At 39.4% G+C, this 24,006-nt stretch overlaps 1 protein-coding gene across 3 annotated transcripts in view; it reads left to right on the top strand.

The window, feature by feature from the left end:
- The window catches only part of GALNT7 (polypeptide N-acetylgalactosaminyltransferase 7), a 130,608-nt gene that overhangs the window by 94,813 nt on the left and 11,789 nt on the right, over positions 1-24,006 (top strand). The window contains exons 3-9 of one of the 3 annotated variants that reach the window (XM_028130709.2): positions 8,342-8,508; positions 13,580-13,710; positions 13,960-14,039; positions 16,409-16,591; positions 16,738-16,920; positions 19,670-19,787; positions 22,546-22,668. In XM_028130709.2, the coding sequence (XP_027986510.1) occupies positions 8,342-8,508; positions 13,580-13,710; positions 13,960-14,039; positions 16,409-16,591; positions 16,738-16,920; positions 19,670-19,787; positions 22,546-22,668 (985 nt within the window). The remainder of the gene's footprint in view (positions 1-8,341; positions 8,509-13,579; positions 13,711-13,959; positions 14,040-16,408; positions 16,592-16,737; positions 16,921-19,669; positions 19,788-22,545; positions 22,669-24,006) is intronic. The other 2 variants (XM_008155236.3, XM_028130710.2) reach the window with 2 other exon arrangements.

Genomic DNA, 24,006 nt, shown 5'->3' with positions numbered 1-24,006 from the left:
GGACGCTCTAAGAGCTACTAGAACTCTGGGATAAAATATCACAATCAATAATAACAAATATCACAATAAATAATAGCAAAAACACCATTTCTTTGGCTCCACTGTGCTAGAATTTTAGCTCCCTCAAACTTTCCCAACTAGTCCTGGGAGTCAGCGGGGATTGTGGACCGCATGCGGGGAACGTTGTCTCCATGGATTGATTCCTCACAGGCAGGCTTTCGTGTCCCCTCTCCAGGGCTCCCTGCAGTGGGCTTTCTGTTGTGCTCACATAGAGCACTCACTCCCGTGCTCACTAACTCCTTGGCCCGAGGTCCCTGGTGCCACTAATGTCCTCACCAAAGGGACATACGGTCATCCCTGCGTGATCTCTCTTGGCACCTCTCAGCTGTGCAGTTCTCTCCTGTATCTCTCTAGTATCTCACAATGGAGACCCACCCTCACGCCGCATACCTAGTTGGCTTGGCAGAACCCTGAATGAATAGGAGCATCAGCAGGATGGCCGAGATGGAGGTGTTCTCTAAAGCCACACTCAGTGTTTGCCCCAGAGTGTGTGCACGTTATTTTAAAATGGTTGCAGATACCGCCAGCTGAGCGGCCCAGGGATGGTGTGAGCCTTTAGGAAGCCTCTGGCGGTTTTGCAGCTGGGAGTGCCAACCACTCTGTGTCTGTGTTTGAGGATCATTGGCAGCTGAGCTGTCATGACTAACGACTGGACAGCTGTCTCCCTCTAACTGAGGGGGTGCCAGGAAACTGGCTAGCTCAGAGAAGGTAGAGAAAATGGAAATAAATGCAGGTGCAAGCTTTTCAGGGAGCCCTAAGTTACAGGAGGCCACATGTGGTCTGGGCAGATAGTGGTGTTATTCTTTGTTACATACGCCACATAAAGCAGTGGTTTTCGTAGTTCTGTTTGCAGTTTCTTGCCTTTGCAACCAGCCATGATGAGCCAGAGAGTTTCTGGCCCTGGTCATTCTGCTCTGCTAAGAATGTCCCCCTTTCCTCCAACATGAAATAAATCTTTCGATCTCAACGCTCTGCCTCAGAAAATGAAATCCATCCCAGAAGTTTAGGTGCAACTACCTGGTTGGAACTGGGGGTACTTGTCTTAAAACCTTGCACAAATGGCATGATTTTTATTTGTTTGTTTGGTTGCTGCTGCTTTTGTTTTTTTTTAGATTTTGCTGATTGGGAGGGTGGACCTGGTAGAGATCACAGACATGATGAGCTAAAGTCACCGCTGTCCCTATCTTCCTACCCATTCTGGTTTCTTACCTTCCAAGTACAGCACCACACAGTCTACTCCAAAACAAGTATGGCAAACAGTTGAACTTTCTCAGTTACCTAGTTATATCCTGAAAGGTGTTATACCTGAAAAACTTTTGCAAGACCCAACCATTAATTCTGTGTTCATCAGTTTTTTTTTTACTTTCAACCACAATAGAGAAGTGAAAGGTTTATTATTCTCCTTTTCATTAATACTTAAATTGTTAAATAAATTTATTGATTTAAAATGGTGAAAAGCTTCCTTGCCGGTTGCCCAGTTGTTAGAGCGTCAGTCCACAGACTGAAGGAGGGTCTTGGGTTAGATTCTGGTCAAGGGCATGTACCTCGATTACAGGCTTGATCCCCGGTACCAGTGGGGGCACATTCGAGAAGCAACCAATCGATGTATCTCTCTCACATGGATGTTTCTCTCTCTCCCCCTCCCTCTCCCACCTTCCCTTCCACTCTCTCTAAAAAAACAATGAAAAAAATCAAAAGTAACATATTAGACATGGATTATTTGCTGGAATCAAATCTACTCAGCTCGCTAAAAAGGGAGATGGGGAGGAGGGGGATATGAGCAACCACTTGAAAGGATATAGGTGTATCTCATAGAACCCAAGGTCAGGAAGTATACCTGATTGAATCAGAAAATGAAAAATTAGAACCAAAATCATACGCTCTTTCTCTCTGAGGGTTTATGAACTTGCATCACTACTTCTGTCTTTCTCTGCTTCTCCATAAAAATAGCTGCCCAGCCCTTGCCTCATGATATCATTCAAGAGCAATAGAAACCAGCTAGGCCTCAGAAGCCCAGAGTCCCCGGAGAGGGCCTCTGATTGGCCCAGCTTGGACAAGGGCTCCCTGCTAGTCCATCCTGCTGGACTGGGGATGACAACATGCGGTCTCTTCTACTCAGTAACTCTGGTTTAAGGAGACTGTTAGAGAAAGGGGCCTGGGCAGGACTGAGAGTGCCGGGCAGCTTTTGGAGAAGCGGAAGCCATTCCCGACATGCATTCCAAGTGGTGTCTTCTAAAGATAACCATAAAATATATTATTTAAAAAATATGTTTGGAATAAAGTAAAGAAAAGGCAGGGTAGGCAGATTATTGGAGCATATTATATGATTTTCACATGAGAGAAAACAGGTATGTGAAATACAGATATGTTTCTTAGCTCTCTGCAGGAGTGATCTCCATATTGAAAGTTTTATAGCCATCATGCTAAGAGAGAATTAAATTTAAATATAATGAGCACAGAATAAGAAAGTACTCGAGTAGTGCATTAAACTTGTTGAGACCTTTAAAGCCTCTCATAGGACTAGATATTGAGGAACTTGCCAGATGACTGTGAGAGGAAGTGCCGTCAGTAATCCAGAGGTATTGTGGAGAAGAGGAGAGGTTTTAGGAAACTGGAGGTGGGAGAATATTGCCTTATATTTTCCAAAGGGGAAAGAGCACGTTTGGTTCTGGAAACTTGATGTTGATGCACTGTTTAGATCCTAGGAAGGATCACTTATACCTACAGAAGAAGTACCAGTCACTGTGTGCCAGCATAGGTCTGTGAAAAGGAGTCAAACCAAACTAAGTACCTATCTAAGAAAAGAATGAGCTTTACACTAGTGGACCAGGAGACTGTGTGATCCTAACGCACCTCGATGCAGGATATCTGAGTAAAGTCTTCAGATCCCTGCGGACAGGTAAAGAAATGCAGTCAGTGATAGTGCAGTTAGATGAAGTTGGTGAGTGGAGTAATAGCAGCCTCTCAAGGATTACACATAGCTTTAAAGCACTATTTTTGATCTCATATTCGTTCACATAAACAGTAGATACAGAGATAGCAATCTTACTAATCCAATTTTCAACACACAGAAAAATGAGGAGTGATGGTTATATATAGCAATTGACAGAATTATCAAAAGAGCAAAACCTGCTAGACATGCATCTAAACCAACAATAAATGTAAACATGGTATTGTATGCTGAGTTCAACTGAGAAGTAAAAAATGAGAAACATTGGGCTTCACAGTAATTTGGAGAGAAAAGTTCCAGGGACTTGTGAGCTAGCAATATGATGTGGTTGCAAAAAAAAAAAAAAAAAATACAGTGACAATGTAATTTTAAATTATATATTCAAAGGATTATATCCAGACTAAGGGTTGTAATCTTACCTATTTGGCAATATTATGAATTATTATAATAGTCTCTTCTGGGAAATACATTGACAAAATGGAACATATCCAGATGATCAGGAAGTTTAATTTATAAATTTATTTGATGCTCAGATTCTTTATTTTGCTATGTGTAATGGACTATAAGGAATAAAATCTCCCATAGCGAGTTTTCAAGGAGTTTACTTGGTATCATTCCAGTCAAAGTACATAGGAACTGCTACTTGGGTAAAAACCACTCCCCTCAATCTGTTGAGCTTGAATGATGGGTTTAACATTGAAAATATATATTGGTTTCTGAATGCCAAATTAAATTTTATATCCTATATTACTAATTTGTTCATTGGGTGCAGCACTGCTTCATGTAAATTATAAGTATTTTCCCACTCCCTTTTATAATGGGAATGGGTAAAAGTGGTTTTATATGGACACAGGAAAGATTCTCAATTTATTTAAAAATAAAATTGTGTAGTTATTTTTAAAAATCAGTGTTTCCCAACTTTTGAGAAATTGTTTCCTATCCCTAAAGAATATTCCCTATTATAGAGTGCAAAATTAAAGGGAGAAAATCCCAAATGACTCTATTTATTGAGACTCTCAGGAGTAAGGGAGTAAGATACAACCTTTAAAAGGGGCAAGATGAGTAACTTCAACACACAAATACACAAGTGTGTATACACATACACACACATATTACTGTAGATTAATGATAGTACATATGGGTTGCAGGAACTTGCAGCCTAAAAATGTTGTTTTTCATAGTCTGCTGAATTAAGGTTATTTGTTTATAAAGACCAAATACATGGCACAAGAACAGACATATAGATCAATGGAATAGAATAGAGAACCCAGAAATCGACCCAAGCCACTATGCTCAATTAATATTCAACAAAGGAGGCATGAACATACAATGGAGTCAAGACAGTCTCTTCAATAAATGGTGTTGGGAAAATTGGACAGATACATGCAAAAAAATGAAACTAGACCACCAACTTACACCATACACAAAAATAAACTCAAAATGGATAAAGGACTTAGACATAAGACGGGAAACCATAAAAATACTAGAGGAATCCATAGGCAGCAAAATCTCAGACATATGCCGAAGCAATTTCTTCACTGATATTGCTCCTAGGGCAATGGAAACTAAAGAGAAAATAAACAAATGGGACTACATCAAAATAAAAAACTTTTTCACAGCAAAAGAAACCATCAACAAAACAACAAGAAAGCCCACTGCATAGGAGAACATATTTGCCAATGTTATCAACGATAAGGGCTTAATCTCCAATATCCACAGGGAACTCATACAACTTAACAAAAGGAAGGTCAATCAAAAAATGGGCAACGGACCTAAACAGATACTTTTCGAAAGAAGACAGAAGGAAGGACAAGAGGCATATGAAAACATGCTCAAAGTCACTAATCATCCGAGAGATGCAAATCAAATCGACAATGCGGTACCATCTCACACCTGTCAGAATGGCTATCATCAACAAATCAACAAACGACAAGTGCTGGCGAGGATGCAGAGAAAAAGGAACCCTTGTGCACTGCTGGTGGGAATGCAGACTGGTGCAGCCACTGTGGAGAACAGTATGGAGTTTCCTCAAAAAACTAAAAATGGAACTCCCATTTGACCCAGTGATCCCACTTCTAGGAATATATCCCAAGAAACTAGAAACACCAATTAGAAAAGACATATGCACCCCTATGTTCATAGCAGCACAATTTACAATAGCTAAGATTTGGAAACAGCCTAAATGCCCATCAGCAGATGAGTGGATTAAAAACTGTGGTACATCTACACAATGGAATACTACACTGCGGTAAAAAAGAAGGAATTCTTACCATTTGCAACAGCATGGATGGAACTGGAGAGCATTATGCTAAGTGAAATAAGCCAGGCAGAGAAAGATAAATATCACATGATCTCACTCATTTATGGAATATAATGAACAACATAAACTGATGAACAAAAACAGATCCAGAGACAGAAACATCGATCAGACCATTAAACCTCAGAGGGAAGGTAGAGGAGGGTGGGGGTAAGGGGAGAGAGATCAACCAAAGGACTTGTATGCATGCATATAAGCCTAACCAATGGACACAGACAACAGGGGGGTGAGGGCATGAGGGGGGGATAGGGGGAGTAATGGGGGAATAAGGACACATATGTAACACCGTAATCAATAAAGAAATTAAAAAAAAAAAAGACCAAATACAACAAGGCTTTATATCATTCTACAGATGTTAAAGAATATAGCTGGTACAGAAAGAAAGCAAGTAAAATATTCACAGGCATTTCATTTTTTGTTCTGAAATCTACTTTTTTAAGTTACAGAAAAGTCACTATGAAAATTTTCTATTCCCTTCTTTTCTTCTGATCCCAAGCACCTGGCCCACACAGCTACCATGAAAAAGTTCTGTAAAGTTACTTTAGGAATAACTTTATGGCTTTAATCATTGCAAGCCTTTAACCTGAGTGTGGGCATTTGCAGCCAGAGTTCTGTGGCAAAGCTAAGGCACTACTGTCCTTGAGGTCAGAGGATTTTTAAGCTCTCTTGGAAAATGAGATGCCAGACAGCAGAAAGAAATTAGTCAAAAGTCTGTACCAAAACCCATTCATTTAAGTGTGACATTCTATTCTCAGTTGGTCTTGAAGGAAGACCAATTCTATGCCAGTAAAGTGAGACAAATGATGCAAAATAGGGGGTTTTACCTCAATACCATGGGTGCTTCTTTCCATGTTAAGTCTTAACATCAAGGCTTTGTTTATGATAAGCTCTACTCTGTGTTCTACCCAATGGCCTCATCTCAACAGAAAATCAGAAAAATGTTGCCTGAGGCTCCATATGGGTTAGAGTTTGTTGGTGGGGTGGGGATTATTATCCCTATCCATCTAAAAGTCAGACATACCTTGTTCTGCCCAGGTTAGTGTCTCTCCAGAAACTATCTTCTTTCAAGATCTGCATTCCTCCACTTCTATATTTTTATAGGTATAACTAGTATTTTTTTTTTCTCCTTGTTCATGTTTAACAAGATTTCTTATAAACTCACTATAGCCTTGGTTTATTTCCTGGCTTCAGGACTTACTAGCTGTGTGATCTTAGGCAAGTCATTTATCTCTGAGCCTCAATTCCCTCATCTGTCAAATGGGAGATTAATAGCACGAAACTCAGAGAGGTGGTGGTAGGTTACATAAGTTAATAAAAGTAAAGCAAATAGAATAGTGCCTGGCACATAATAAGAATATGCTGTTATTTGCTGTTATAGAGCAAATGCCTTCTTGGTAATTTTTTCCTCATGTTTATTTTTCGTAGTTTAAGTATACCATCTAAAGATATAAATCTTCCATCTATGTATTTTAAAGTTCTCGTAATTTCTGAATCATATGCACACGAGTCATTCTTGTGCTTTCATCTTTTCTTCCCCACTCCCTTCCCGCTTCTTTGGTCTCAGTACCTTTTTTTTATCATCCTTTTGGTTTCACCCTCCACACTAGCTCCAGGCCTTCCTGACCACACGTCTAGAGGCCAAGTAGGGTTTTCCCACCAACACAGTCAGGGGAATATTTGCTCCGGGTCCTGCGTCCCCTGTAGGGGGGTGGGCTCATAGGAGCGAGACCAAGAGTGTCTTCCTGGAAGCTCTGGCTCCAGTGCCCAGCTCCCATGGGCATAATAGGCACTTACTACTCACTCATTCAATGGAAAAATGCAGATGGATTACCAGACAGTCTGCATTTCTACAAAAACAGCCTCTGAGAACACAGTTTAGAACAATCATGAAAGGTAACAATCACCTGGAGAAAAGGTTATCTCCCTGTACTTTGGACCAGGCCCTGTGTTAGATAACAATTACTATTCTAAATGCTGGAATGGGTTATCAGGCTGATAAAGTGAATTATTGCCTTTATGGTTTTAAATTTAATCTTGGGATCAAGCTTATTTACTGGTTCACGGAGAGCTTTGGGGGAGGGAGGGAGAGGGAAAACCTTTTGCTCCCACTTATCAAGGAGAAGGTCATAGGCTTCAAATGCTAATTCTGAAAGTTAACTCCTGCAGGAAGAACGTGGGTCTCAAATCCTTCTTGTTAGTCTGTCTTGTTTTTACTCTCTTGTTCTTCCCCCAATAACCAAACAAAAATATATATAGCATGTGGGTATACATGTACATAGGATATACACACAGGGACACACACACATATATATGTGTAAATGCATTCTATATCACACTTCTGTGAAACTCACCAAGCGTTCCCTGGCTCCTTGAGTCTATATCAGGCCTGTTTTGAGTTTCCTTCCAATTAGAAAAAGGTTTCTGGCAACTTTAATCCTGTTACAGTTTCAAATAATTCTGTGTCAAATAGCCAAAGATCCTCTTTAGCCAATCTATAACTGTAAACAATACAAGATCTTTGCTTATTCATTCATGTTAATTTTTGCTACATGCCACGGTTCAGCCTTAAATTGTTTTTCTTAATAGTTTAGTCATATTAGAATAGGATAGCCTTTCAAACACAGTTATTTAGTGGCTTATTCATAGCAAGTGAAGTAAATGCCTTGCACCAGAAGCTCAAGTTTTAAAAAGGAGAATAAACTGAGTTCTAAGTCATGTTGTCTAAAACAATAAAAAACCCTGATATCTGTAAGTATTATTTTAAGCATCCCAGCTAAGAAGTATAAATTCACAAATTACTTATCTAGGAAGTAGCTTTGTCTATGAATAATTTCATCTCATAGCAGCTTCTCTCTTCTATCTTGTGTTTCTATAAAATGTAAAAGGTTGTATTTCATTCACTTACCTTAGTTAAGTCAATAATACTTATTCCAATCAGAAAACATAATCATAAGTTTGGATCCAAGCATTATAGGTTATCGCTATATAAATATGATGAAATGTTTCTTTTGCAGGTGCAAGTATTGGCATTACGATGAAAACCTGCTCGTTTCCAGCGTTGTCATTGTCTTCCATAATGAAGGATGGTCAACCCTCATGAGAACAGTCCACAGTGTCATTAAAAGGACTCCAAGGAAATATTTAGCAGAAATTGTATTAATTGATGATTTCAGCAATAAAGGTAATGGCTGTGGAATTGACATTTTGTCCATAAAATAAGTTAATTATGAGTAATTGCAAAAAATGTGATTTCAAAATAATTAGTCTTTAAAAAGTAATAGCATCTACTGATAGCATCTATTTTCAACAAGTTGGCACTATATCAAGCATTGTGTAATGATTATTTTGTTTAATCCTGACCATAACCCTTGCAATGGATATTGTTATCTTCATTTTACACATGAGGCTCAGAAATGTTAAGTAACTTAGCAACAGTCACATGCTATTCCTTTCTCAATAATTAATAGCTGGATTCAAATCTACAGGCTCTAAGTCTGTGTATTCAACCACCATCTTACACTATATCAATTCTTTGGGCCTTGGATTTTACAAAAGTTTTGTCATGGAGGTAATTTATTGAAAGACTGAAAAAATGTAATTGCACATATACTGTAATGCCACATGGTGCTCCAACCATAGTTGTCCAACTAAAATCCATATACCTATTTAATAGCCTATAATTTGCATTTTAACAATACAATATTGAATTTAACCAGAAACCATGGGCTATTTTTATTTATAATAGACAGTATCCACTAAAATTTATTTTGCTTTATATTTGATTTAGTATATTGAATAAAAGGAAATGGGTTGGTTTTTTTATTATTATAGCATTTAGGGAGGCATTGGTTAGTCTTGGTTCATCTTGGACTTAAGTCATTTTGGATTTAAGTTTTGAGATTGAGCATTGATTTTTCCCAATAAGTGGGTTTAAGTTAACATGTTTTTCTTTAAATAAATTATTGTAAGCAGAATATATCTTCTTAATGACATGAGTATCAAAAAATAGATAATGCTACAGCTCAGACCCCAGAGCAGCATCCTAAATAAAAAATGTAGTTGTGCTGCTGAAACCCAGATCTGGGCAGTTATTCTTTTTTGCTTGTCACAAAACTGAATTAGATCCTTTGAAATTTCATCAAAGAACTCAGGCTAAGTAACAATAGGATATTTGTTTTATGGCAAGTAAGTTTTGCCAACAATTTTTGTGTACAATTAGTAATACCACTGACTATATGTGAGAAGACAGAACATGGGTAGCATGAAAATACCATTCAAAATGGTTTTACAAAAGCATCCTCCAAAACTTCGTGTAGAGCTCCTACTGTCTGGATAAACCTCTACTGTTTATGCAAGGATGTGACCAGATCTTGATCTTGTTCACATATGCTAGCATGGAGAAGAAATAGAAATATAGCCTATTTCCTTTTCCCCTCATTTTTGTTCAGCTAATCACTTTTTCAACCACTCATTTTTAATTACACTAGAGAATGTATAACTTGCACTTTTTCAGTCATATCAAATACCTTTAGCTTAGACATCTTACCTTGGTTGCAACTTTTATGACAGGAATGTAGTCATTAAAAATACTATTCCTTTCTCAAGATAAATACAGGGTGAGGCAAAAAGTAGGTTTACAGTCGTTCTAATGGAAAATAATACAATAGTTAATAATAATACTAGAATAAACTCTTTCACTTACTCACAACTGTAAACCTACTTTTGCCCACCCTGTATTTAAAAATATGTTTTACCGTGATATTGTTGGTACCAACAATAGTTTAGATTTTGAAAAACTTAAATCTATAAAAATGACTGAGAAATCCCATGTCTATGATTGTTCTGGTTTTTAACAAGTCCTATGTTATTAACACAAGTAATATCTTAGCATATTATTAAAAAAAATTGTGATGATACACCAGAAATAAATGCTTGGCCCCAGAAAAGGAGAATAAAATTTTGGACTTAAGTTTTTTTTTTTTTGGTCCATTTTACTTGAATTTTTTTGTGATCAGAGCTTCTGTTATTATGAACCTCTAATATTTGGTCTCTTATACATTGTAAAGTCCATCACAGGGCAGGGTCTGCTTAGCTTATAGCAGTAGGAGTACAGAGGTACAGAGGGCTTTAACTAATTTTCCCAATTTCAAAACAACCTTAAAATCTGTCAGTCCCCTCCTCAGTAAAAGTGTAGAGTCTTTGGTAAATCTGACTGGAGTGAAAATTGGTTCATTCTTTCCCCCAATAAATTCAGAAACTAGAACTTTGAGTTAGAAGTTTTCTTATTTTAAAGACAAAATACTTTACTAATATAAAACTTCACAAAGGAGCTGGCTGCTCATAGCACTTGGGTTTCTGGAAATTAGAGTATTCTCTTAAACTAAGGTTTGGGGCCTTTAAATAGAGCACACCCCCTGTACACATGTGCATCAGCCAGCTGAGACTGAGTGGGGTCAAGGCAAAATGCACCCCACACTCTCAGTGGCTTGTAACAACAGAGGGTTATGGTACTGTTCTCTTGCTCTAACAATACATTCCCTGCAGGTCAGCCCTGGTCTGCCCCACATCTTCACTACAGGGCCCAGGCTGGCAGAGCAGCCTGGTCTCAGACATTGCCTGCCTAAGAAGCAGAGGGAACAAAGAGACGCGTTGACACGCTAGTGGGATTTTAACAGTTCCACTCACAAGTACCTCAAGTCATTTTCAGCCCCTTCTCATTGGCCACAGCAAATCGCATGGCCCAGCCTGACATCAGTGGGTTGGGGAGGATAATCTCTCCCTAAGGAAAGGGGGTGAACACTTTGAACATTAATAGAGTACAGTCTGCCATAGCGTAAGATCCCAAAGAAGCCAGAAGTCATTTCATTCACTAATTTCCCTTTGGGGCCATCTTTCTACACATTTAAATTTGAAGAACACACCATCAACTTGGTTTTGGCTGTAAAAAATTGTTACAGATTTATTTAGATAAAAGCGCCTAATGCAATTCAGAAGGGCCTTAAAAAACAACTGTACTGGGCTTAAAAAAAAAAAAAAAGGAAGCTTTTAAAAAGAGTTCAAGTTGAAGGGAAAATTACTTAGATTTTTCTGGAAGAAAAAATATAGTTTAGCATGAGAATTTTGTTTATAATTGTCATTAAAAGTGGATGGCAAAATAGAAAAAGGGAAATATTTTTCTCCTCAGTTTTGAATATCCATGTGTGGGTGTCTTGATAATTATAAGTTCTCTATAAATGAGTAAAGTATTAAGTACAGTCTGATTTGCCCATTTAACCACTAGCTCATCACTAAATACAGCTATGTTTTCATCTGTTTTTGTATTCATGGGCTAAAAGTTTAAACAACTTAAAAATAATTTTTGTGTCCACAAGAAATATCTCTAAGGATACAGGAGCTAGTTGTGGCTATGATGAGCCAATTTCATGGGCTCATAGTGATGCAAACAAAAACTATTCTCTTGCAACTGGGAAGCCAAGATGGAAACTTTGGCAAATGTATCTTGTTTTTATAACACAAAATTTCTCTATCAAATTGCAAATATTTATTGTTTTTTATTATATATAAATATTATATATTACTAGAGGCCCAGTGCACGAAATTCATGCATGGGAGGTGGGGGGTCCCTCAGCCCAGCCTGCACCCTCTCCAATCTGGGACCCCTCGAGGGATGTCAGACTGCCCATTTAGGCCTGATCCCACTGGCATCTCTCTTACAATTCAGGACTACTGGCTCCCAACCATTCGCCTGCCTGCCTGCCTGATTGCCCCTAACTGCTTCTGCCTGCCAGCCTGATCACAACCTAACCACTTCTCTGCCAGCCTGATGAACACCTAACTGCTCCCCTGCTGGCCTTATTGCTTCTAACTGCCCTCTCCTGCCGGCCTGGTTACCCCTAACTGCCCTCCCCTGCCGGCCTGGTTGCCCCTAACTGTCCTCTGCTGCCAGCCTGGTCGCCCCCAACTGCCCTCCCCTCCAGGCCTGGTTACCTCCAACTGCCCTCCCCTGCAGGCCTGGTCACCCCTAACTGCCCTCCCCTGCTGGCCTGGTTACCTCCAATTGCCCTCCCCTGCAGGCCTGGTCACCCCCAACTGCCCTTCCCTATATGTCTAGTCACCCCCAACTGCCCTCCCCTGCAGGCCTGGTCGCCCCTAACTGCCCTCCCCTGCAGGCCTGGTCCCCCCCAACTGCCCTCCCCTGCAGGCCTGGTCCCCCTTAACTGCCCTCTCCTGCAGGCCTGGTCCCCCCCCCAACTACCCTCCCATGCATGCCTGGTATCCCCAACTGCCCTCCACTGCTGACCATCTTGTGTCCACATGGGGGCGGCTATCTAGTGTGTTGGAGTGATGCTCAATTTGCATATTACCTCTTTATTATATAGGATATAAATGTGTGTATACTTATTTGTATACATACATTCATACATAAATACTCCTGTTGATGCTTAAAATGCAGAGAAAATGGGGTCTCTCGATTGTTTTTACCAACTTGATGGGAACTATATTCATTACACCAAGAGTACAACCTTAGATACGGATTATACTTGGAGAAAGATGGCCCAGAAACAAATGTTTTCCTACATCCTTTGTGGATTCCGAAGAAGTCACACGATGTTATTTATAAGCAGTGTATCTTCAGAAATCCTGAACTATTGCTTCTGCCAAAAGCAAACAAAATATCATGCCTGAAAGCCTTTAAATATGACATTAACATGTGAATTTTTGAGTTTTTAATTTTTTTAATTTAAAATTTTTAAGTGTTTATGTTAATTGGCATAGTTATCATTTATTTCATTTTCAGAGAGATGTTTGATCTTTCTCATGCTAACCAGTTCTCTGAAGACATATTAAGTTCAAAAATGTTTTTTTAATTTTTTAAAAATATGTTTTATTGATTTGTAGAGAGGGAGAACATCAATCACATCAATAGGCTGCCTGCCTCCTGCACGGCCCCTACTGGGGATTGAGTTTACAACCCAGGCACGTGCCCTGATGGGGAACCAGCCACGTTCTGGTGCATGGAACGATGTCAGCCAACTGAGCCACACTGACCAACATGTATTAGGCTCAAAATTTAACTCAAATACTACCTCCACCCAATTTCCCTATAGATTAAACATTTCATCTGGTCTGTGTAAAATCATTGACTGCCTAAAGTACCTTTGCCTGTCTCTATTTTTTGAGAAAAGTAATAGTTTAATTGGTTTAGATACATACATATAATTTATAATGCTGATTGAATTTTTTATTCACAGAACACTTAAAAAAAAAACTGGATGACTATATTAAGCAATGGAATGGCCTAGTAAAGGTATTTCGAAATGAGAGAAGAGAAGGTTTAATTCAAGCACGAAGTATTGGTGCCCAGAAGGCTAAACTTGGGCAGGTAGGAAATATTTCTTCTTATTGATATTTACAATGTCATCATTTTGGATTTGGTAACTAAACAATCATATTTGTTTTAAGTATTTTTTTAAAAACTGAAATGAAAATGCTGGCCTAAACAGATAAAACTTATACTAGTATGTTAAAAATGACTCTAATGCTAACTTATGTTGGTATCTAACTTTAAATTGTATGTGATATATGATGTGCCATATATGAGTGTTCTTCACCCTGCCTCTTTTTTTTTAAGGTTTTGATATACCTTGATGCCCACTGTGAGGTGGCAGTTAACTGGTATGCACCACTTGTAGCTCCCATTTCTAAGGACAGGTAACATCACCTTGCTTTTTTGCTTTCCTGGTTGAAAAGTAAACCTCATCCTAAGACAGATAACATTCTCGTTCTTCTGATTTCAGTTCCAGTCAACAGATAAAGTGTTCTGTTCCGAGTGTTATCACTCAGCCAGTTGTTTCCCGGGGTGGAGATAGACTAATACTTTGGGCTGATTCAGATGCAGACAGTTATAAGCCTACAGTGTCTGATGCAAGAATCATCTGTGGTTGAGAGACTGCCTCTAGCTCCAAAAGCTTTCTCTAAGAGTAATATTGATTGCTCCCTCTACACCATAGTAACAATTCTAAAGATTTGAAGGAACTGGCTTTGAAATTTTATTTATTGTTTTTTTAATTATTACTCCAGATAGTAAGGAGCAGTTTTACTTGTGTCAAGGCTTTGAGATCCTATAGAAACTTTAAGTTTAGAAATGGGCAGCCATTCAATGGAAATGTGGTGATCCCCATGAAATTTACAGAAATATCTTAAACAATAGAAGACAGCATTCATCTCCTGGTTCCAAAAGTCTTCCCTGCCTTTAGTCCAGAATTGTGACTATTTTAGAACCTAGGCAAATAAGACATGGCCCTATGGCAAATGGCATGTCTCAAAGGACACCCTCTGGAGGATTGAATCATCAGAAGAGTAAGGCCTATTATAAACAACTAGAGGCCCGGTGCACATATTCGTGCACGGGTGAGGTCTCTCAGTCTGGCCTGCACCCTCTCGCAGTCCAACATCCCCCAAGGGGTGTAGCACTGCCAAGCGGCAGGTGGCTGGGGAGGAGCCCGAGCCAGGGCCAGGCCCTGCGCCGCTCCTGCTCATTCTGGCCCCGCTGCGTCTTTCGCCAGCGCCACTGCATCTGCACTCGCCAGCTGTGAGCCCAGCTTCTGGCTGAGCAGCACTCCCACTGTGGGAGCAAACTGACCACCAGGGGGCAGCGTTGAGCATCTGCCCCCTGGTGGTCTGTGCGCGTCATAGCAACCAGTTGTTCAGTCGACTGGTCAGAACAGTTGCTTAGGCTTTTATATATGTAGATTTTTCCATTTTTAAACCAGCTGTCTGGTTTAATCCTCACAGCACCCCTGCAGGATAGGTATTATTAGCTCCATTTACTGAAGAGGATACTGAGGCTTAGAGAAGTTAATTAATTTGTCCCAAATCAGACAGTCAACTGTGAAACTGAGATCTCTCTGGGACATCTTACACGGCACCATTTATTAAGAAATCTGAGACTCAGGAGAAGTGAGGAAAGAAAACCAACCTTCACCTCTCCAGGTGGAAACTAGCAGTCCTCTGGGGCAGTAAGGAAGTGGTTTTCCACAGGATTTTGTGGCAATGCCACAGATCCCACAGTGACCCTCCACCGTCTCCTAGGAGTGATTCCAGAGGGAATAACACCCTTCTCAAATCCACTTCCACCATATCAAAATTTTAAGCACCTAACGTTTTTCCCTTCTCCTTGGTTTCTAAACATTGAAAAGCACTGTAATTTCCATTTTAGGAAATGCATTTTAAATCCTCTCTGATAAAATGAGCAATGAAAAAAGCAGGAGAACAAATTATCTTTGTAGAGTTGACTCTGCACCTAGTTGTATAGTACTAGTATTTTCCTAAAGTCAAATGCAAGGGATTTTTTTTTACTCCAAATTCTCAGGCCACACTTAAATTCTTTAGGTTTTGAGGGATCTTTTTTTCCTCATTTTTTTAAAGGGTAGGAATACAATACAGTACTCTTTTTTTTTTCTTTGCAATGAAAACTGTTTGTTGCAATAAAAAGAAGTAGGACAAAAAGATCAAGAAAAAGTACAGAAACAGGTTTTCATAACTACTTCTAAAGAAATAGAAAGCAACAAAGAGTTGGAAGAACTGCTAAAAATGGAGCAGTATTATCCTTTTATAAGACACATGCACACAAACGCACACACACACACACACTTATTTTATAATGGAGGATTATGGAAGAAAAGGCAGGAAAATCTTGTAAGCAATACAAAATTACGAAGAAAAAGTTGCCTGTAGGACCAAGGTGAAAATGAGACAACACTATTAAGCTAAAAGACATGGCTCTTTGTCCCTGACATTTGTCTGTAAGCTGAGGGACAGTCTCCTTCCTCTATCCTTCCCTTATGAAAACGGGCTCTTTGACTTTTATAGGCCATTCATTTACTTCTACTTCCCATTAGGTATTTAAGTCCCCTAATGCAAAAAACAAAACAAACAGACCAAAAAAAACAAAACAAAACAAAAAACCCCACAACAACAAAAACCCAAATCAGTGACAAAAAGAGATAATTTATCTAGGCATGCTAAACTAGTCAGTTTTGGGTTCTTAAATGCTTTTTCATTTTCTGTAAATGTTTCAGAACTACATGTACTGTGCCTCTAATAGATTACATAGATGGGAATGATTATTCCATTGAACCACAGCAAGGTGGGGATGAAGATGGTTTTGCCAGAGGGGCCTGGGACTGGAGTTTACTATGGAAACGTATTCCTCTAAGCCACAAGGAAAAGGCCAAAAGAAAACATAAAACTGAACCTTATCGGTAAAGATTACTCCTTTATTTTCTTATGTGGAATGTTTATCTAAGTCCTTTTTTTTTTTTTCCTTCCCCATGTACTCATGTATATATATGTGGGTCCATGCATACCCTTCCATTTCATCTTTGCTGCTATCATCAACAAAATACAGAACCATTTGCACTGTGCCGATTATAGATGTCATAAATGGCAACACATACGAAATTGTGCCCCAAGGGGGTGGTGACGAAGATGGGTATGCCCGAGGAGCATGGGATTGGAGTATGCTCTGGAAACGGGTGCCTCTGACCCCTCAAGAGAAGAGAATCAGAAAGACAAAAACTGAACCATATCGGTAATCACTAAATCACTTACATGTGTTTCTTTTCTCCATTTGCTGCTAACCTATTAACCTCTTGCCAAGCTATAACATTTGTTATTAAAACCGTAGGTGCTGTTTTAGATTCTGAAGACTTCTTTCCTCGCACTATTTCACAGGTTTAAATTCACATTCACTTCTTTATAATTGATTTTTCCCTAAATGCAGGTGCCACATTTTTTGGGGGGCGGGGGGGGGGGGGGGGGAGAAGGGGGATGTTATATGGCATTAGTTCCAAATTCAAGCAAAAAAGGAATAATCGTTCTGTAAATTTACAATGCATAAATTACCTGTAATCCAAGTTTTATCTCCGCTTTGATGCCTTGGATGTAATGTTAGCAATGAAAGCAATAGCAAGAGATTTGAGGTGTTTTGTTTTTTTCTTCCTTTTGTTTTATATGCTAATTTTGTACCAGTTAAATCTGATGGATAAAAATACATGACTTTGGCAAATGTTGCATACACTCCTTTATTGTTTCCTTCTCAGAAGAGCACTTGGTAAAAAGGAAACTGTATTCCAGAATCAGCCTTTGTCCTTCCTGTGACTCTTCTAATAGAACAATGTACGCTCTTCTGTGCTTTTGGGGTCCTTTATCAGCAACAGTTGACTGTCTTTCAAGAGTGACTCCAAAAGAACTGTTTAGTCAAATGTTAGTGTAGGCTTCTAAATGTGCCTAATTTTATTTTTCTGATCTTATGGTTCTGCTTTTGGTCTCTCTCTCCCTGTTATACTGCTGATAATGTTAGAACTCTGTTTTGGGGAGATGTTTCCACTGTCATGCAAATGCTGGTGGGACTTGGGCATGTCACAATATCAAGATACTGAAATGGCAAACATAAGGAAATTATAGAACTTTAAGCTTGATTTGACATTTTCCAAATTTTCCTTTGAAGTTTTTTTAGAATAATTCAGGAATTTACTGCTTACCTGCTTACCTGACTAATATAATCCTGGGAGAAAAAAAATAAGGGGTAATGATTATGTTTTTTTATTTCTGACAATTCCATAGACTAGTAAAAAAATTTCTTTAAGTGGGTTAGAAAAATGTAAGGGAGGTTTCCCTGGAAAGAACTCACTGGTTTTTATGTTAAGGTGCATTTTCAAATATATGCTGAGATAAGTGGGAATATATTTAAAGATCAAAAAGGCAGAGTTATAATAGAGTAATTTTAAATGACAGTTAAATAAATGTGACATGAAAATGTAACCAAAATTGTAATAGTGCTAATATTTAGAGAGCAGTATACTCTAAGAAGAAAGGGTATGACAGAATAACGTTGCCCCAATGGGATTTTTCTTTAATATTGAAAATATTACTTGATTCATTATTTATCCACTCGACAAATATTTAATGAGCACTTACTGTGCGCCAGGCACTATTTTCTGGGAATAAATTTTTAAAAGATAGGTTCTCTTGTTTCACTTACATAGCGGGTGAGACAGAAGTTGAACAGAAAACTACACATATAACTCCGGAACAGAGTTGATGGAAAGGATAACCTCATCCATCCTGGAGGGCCCGAACGGCCTCTTGACAAAGTGTCACCGGAGCTGAGACCTGAAGGTTGAGGGATCAACCCTATGGAGGAGGAGGGAAAACATTTTAGGAGCATGAACAGCACAGGTGAAGGCCCTGAGTCAGAAGAGAGTTTGGCAAGTTGAAGGCACAAGCGGAGCAGGGAAGAAGAACTCAGACGAGGGAGCCAGCAGAGCCTCAGAGTGGAGAGAGCTGGCATGTGGGACCCCTGTTGAGTCCCTTCTGCCTGTGGGCGGGGGCAGAAGAGAATAAAGGACACAAGTTACACAGTTACTGCAACAGTCCTAGCAGTGGTGGCTTGGTCCAGGAAGGGAGCAGTGAAGTTGGAAAGAAGTAGACAGATTCAAGATATGTTTTCAAGGTAGAATTAATAGGAACTAGTGGTAGAGTGAATATTAGGTGTGGTCATTTTTTAAAAAGGTACTTTAATAGAGGCATCTCAAGAATCATGATGCGTTATTTGGGTGGGAGATGCAGGCAACAGGATATAAATTAGTCCCATATCTCATCTAATGATGTGAGTGGCTTGTCCGTAAAAAGCTACCCAGTCGTTTTTTTCTTGTCCCTAAAAAACTCCAAATTCAAGAGGCCGCACAGATCGCCCTTCTGCAGTCCTACCCCCGGCACAGTAAATGGCCATGTCTAATTCTTCTGTGTCGTTTCTGCGCTGCATTTGCAAACTCTGAATGAACTGTGACTGTTCTAAGATGAATTACACCCTTATTTGGCAAGCCCCTGAGCTATAAAATTAAAAAACGACAGACTACTTCCATGGTGTATGGTTTTGCTCATCCCATAATGACTCATGAATCATTGCAGGAGCAGTTAGCAGACCAGGGCTGTATGGCTCCGTATTTTTAGGAGTGAAAGAGAAAATGCTACTTCCACTAAATCTAAAGGCTTAATTTGTAAATTAACACAGGAACCAAGGCTCCATCTAATGGTGAAATGATGCAATGCTCTAATTTGAAATGATCTATATGATTCTATTTCAATTAGAAATTTCAGTAAATTCATGGAGGAATTATGAACAGATCATTTCACAAGGTTTTAAAATTTCTTCATGTTTGGCCATCAGTTTTATCTCTTCTATGCATTATCTGTCTAGATTGTGTTCCAAAAGGGCTTGTTGTCTATTGGTGAAGGGGCTTATCCTTAATAGTTATTCAACTGTTTCTTTTCCTCAGGTCCCCAGCCATGGCTGGTGGATTATTTGCCATTGAACGAGAGTTCTTCTTTGAACTGGGTCTGTATGATCCAGGTCTCCAGATTTGGGGTGGTGAAAACTTTGAGATCTCATACAAGGTAACCATGCATTTAAACAAATGGCGTTTTCTCTGTAGTGACTGACTTTTGTGACTTTCAGGTAAAGGCTGGGTTCTTTGGGGGAAAAAACTGTTCAATGCATTTCTTTAAATTATAAGGAATGACTAGCAAAATGTATGCCTTTGGAGGAAAGTAGGCAAAATACAAGGTCCAAACGTACTACATGTTTACATGGCTCGTCTGAAAATTGAGGCCAGGGGACTTCAGAAATAAAAATACCTCCTCCTCCCCCGCACCCAAAGCTTTCTGGACTTTGGAGCCTTTTGCTATAGAAGCCCTTTGGGGAATCTGCATGTGTTGGGGTCACATCTGACCACCCACTGACACAGTTGCCCTTTATTACTATAGCACATGACTCAGGACAGAAGCAGATCCCAACGACCACTGTGCGTCCTCAGAGTGACAGTGCAGCTGCCTTCCTGCAGCACCCCCGTCACTGAGCCAGGCCTTGCGCACTAATGCCTTCCATGCTCCAACACCACCTCATTTCCCAAAAGAGAGAAACAGAACTGTATCACAGTTTGAGTTAAGCAAACATGCACTACCTCTTGTCTTAAATATCTGGTGCTTAGCACTGTGAGGAAGAAGCATAACTCAGTCTTTGCTCTCAAGGAACTTACAGTCAGTAAGAGATTAGAATTACAGTAGGTCCTCGGGTTACGTCCAAGATCCATTCCTACGGCAGGATGTAATGCGATTTTCGTAACTCGTTTTCGTCATAAGTCGGAACCCACCTACATAAGCACCTACGTCACTCACAGGGAGCACATACACAGCAGTAATGAAGTGACACAGTAAAAAAAAAATTTAAAAGAAAGATAACAATTCCTGAACTTTATTTGTGGTAAATAAATAATAAAAAACATAAAGCACATATGTACATACGTCGAAATGACGGAACTTTTTTTTTTTATATAAATAAATGGGAGATGGCAATATAATCACAAAACAACATACGACGAGTCCGACATAACCTGAGGACTGCCTGTATACTTAACTTCATAATATGATAAGAAGGTAGAATGCCATTTGGTTGGTGTGATTAAGAAACAGCATCTCGCTGGAGGAAGAATTTGAGGCAGAACAAGCAAGATGGATATGATATCAATAAGTAGAGATAAAGGTGTTACTGGCAATGCTGCCTTTCGGTTTTTGAGTTTGGCAAAGAAAGAATTCAGAGCCAAGAACTCTAGCATTGTGGAAGTTTATTTAGCATGTAAATCAAAAGTAGACTCCAAGAAAATTGAGCTGGCTGCTCAGAGAGCTGCCTTGGCCTTTTGGAAAGTCACAGAGGCTGAAGAAGTGAGCCAGCTGGGCTGTGTGGGCTCAGGAAACAAGTTACATAGGCAAAAGAAAAGCCTTTGGAGACAGATTCACTGACCAGGCTAGCCCAGGCCGAGCTGCCACTGCCCACTGCTCTCCTGGTTGCAAGCCTCATGAGAACCCTTAAGAGCTTTGGAGAGAGAACGCACATATACATGCCTGAAGAAAGAAGATGTGTGTGTGCTCTTGAGAGCGCACACTGGGTCCTTTGTCTTAGGTCTCTTTATCTGTTTTCTAAAGCAGGAATTTTAAGGGAAGTCTTGGGGGGAGGATTTCAATAGAATATTCATCAGCTTTCCAGGTGTGTCCTTTAATATGCTGATCCATCAACATGAGCATACAGGGTCAGGATCATGGTCTCTATTAATTGGTCCATGCTAGGTTAGGGGTCATTGGTCATTGCATCTGGTCCTGATGCCAACCATGATCTTTCTTCGTCTGGTTTTGCTGCTTTTCTGGGCCTGGAGCTGAAACACAACTGAGGCCTGTCTCTGTGGTCAACAAACATGAGGCTTTGTTCCTAACATCATGTGATGCTGATCAGAAACTCACTGTCCTGAGGGCTTAATGCTTAAGAGAGTGGTCATGCCAGGGAGGAGGCAGGAAAATCCGGGTGCTGGGTGAGGCCAGTTTGAATCAGCTGTCTATTTCAGTTTACCCATTCTACCTGCCAAGGAATTTTTCTGGCTTCTTACTATCCTGCCTCAAAGGGAAGGGAGGGGGACTTCTAAGCAAATAGAATGGGAGGAGGTACAAAGGTGAAACATGAAGCATGTATTCAGGAAACAGTGAGGAGCACAGTTTAGCAGAATCTGGCAGTATGAGTAAGACAGACATCCAAGAAGGTAAAGTGGACGGGTACGTTAGGACCATACCGAAGAGAGTCTTTCATGCTGAGCTAAGAGATTTTTACTTAATTTGATAAGCAATGGAAACCCATCGAAGATATTAAGCAAGGGAATAACATGACCCAAAGCTGCCCTTCAACCAGAATAATCCCTTGCTATAAATAAGAATAGCATTGAAGAGAGAAAAGTTAGAGGTGAAGAAGCCAGGCAGGAGATTATTATAATCACCCAGGTGGGAACTATATTAGCAATGGAAATGATGAATGATGTTAGGAATGGAGAGTCTGCATGGTTTGGCAAGGTTACACTGCGAAAAGGTTGCTTGGAGCTACAAGTACCTAGGAAAAGGCCCCTTAGCAGCAGTATATTACTGCTTTCCTACTGCCTCCTTTGTTATTATAGGAGTTTGGAAAACAGGCAAGTTATTTTAAGATTTGTTTAGTTTACAAATTCCCTGTGGACACTGTATCTAATTAAGATTTCAGATTTACAGTTACAAGACAAATTTTTAGCCGTAATTTATTTTGGCATTTGAAACAACTTCCACATGTGTTTTTTCTTGATAGATATGGCAGTGTGGCGGCAAACTACTGTTTGTCCCTTGTTCTCGTGTGGGACATATCTACCGTCTTGAGGGCTGGCAAGGGAATCCTCCGCCCATTAATGTTGGGTCTTCTCCAACTATGAAGGTGAGTCTTCTGGTTGAAAGTGGAGAAGGTGAGGGAACTAACATTTATGTACCACATGCTGTGGTACTCAGAGTACATGTCAGAGTACAGGACAATCTCTTAAGCAATCACACAGGTCCTCACTTTTACTCTAGGCTAGACTTACTCATGAAATATCTTATTGTTCTTTGAAATTAGTCATTGTATCCCATTCATGAATGTTCTCCATAAAGACATTGTAAGTAAATTCCAAAGGACTGACACTCTGTAGGAAAGGAAGGTAGTGGAAATGAAAATACCAACTTCTATTAGTCACAAATGAGGAAAATATTACATATATATATATATATTAAATATATAAATATTAAATATATAAATATTTATTTATTAATATTTATTTATTTATTTATTTATTTATTTATTTAAAATACATCAAAATGACAAACAGCCATATCCCACAAGGCCTAATTTCACAGTAGCATGTGAAATTTAAAACATTTAAATTAATTTTAAAAATTAATTATATTAGGAGTTTTTGTAGTAAACAAAATCAAGTTTTGAGTAGTGCTTGTGAAAGATTAATATCTTTTGTCCCTCAGAGCAGGACAAACCAGGGAAGCTCCATACAGAGGCCAAATGTCCCATTGCTAGGATAACGGCCTCTGTTGAAAGTCTTGTTGGGCTGCTGTCGTAAGTTCTAAGAGCCCTCTGATGCCCTTCATTTTCTGGAGTCCTTAACCAAGTCAAGAGCACTCTACAAAGTAATTGTAGCTTCCATAAAAACTACCCAATAAGTGTCATGTTCGGCATATTCTTAGAGAATTCCCGAATGTGCCAGGCACTTCCTTTTCTCCAATTTTAGCACCATGCACTTCAACCACCAGGGTGCCAATGGTTTTTGTGGATTAATCTAGCCCATTTGTTTTTGAGCTTCAGATATTTATAGTTAATTGTCTTCTAGAATTATCCTCTTAGATATTTCAAACTCAACGTAGTCAAACTTTTACACTTTTTCTCAAAAGTGATTCCTTTTCCTGTGTTCTCTATTGGCTCATGAATAAAACTTGGGGGGCATGTTAGGGTTGTCCAACTCACCTCTCACCTGATAAAGCCCTGACAGTTCGGCCTCATACATATCTCTTAAGTCCATTCCTTTCTATGCTTAGTGCAGGTCTTCAGATGTCTCCCATGGACACTAAACAGCCTCCCACTTGGCTCTCTGTCATCAGCTTCAATGTCCTTGTGTCTGTTTCCTGTTTAAAACCTTTTGATGACTCTCATATAAAGGATAAAACTCAAAGTCCATAAAAATAATAATAATAATAGCTAACACTTTTTGATTGGTTATTAGGTATCAGT

The sequence above is a fragment of the Eptesicus fuscus genome, chromosome 6 (assembly GCF_027574615.1).
Source record: "Eptesicus fuscus isolate TK198812 chromosome 6, DD_ASM_mEF_20220401, whole genome shotgun sequence".
NCBI lineage: Eukaryota > Metazoa > Chordata > Mammalia > Chiroptera > Vespertilionidae > Eptesicus > Eptesicus fuscus.
Note: the sequence above shows the minus strand (reverse complement) of the source record. Positions and strands in the feature narration are given on the sequence as shown.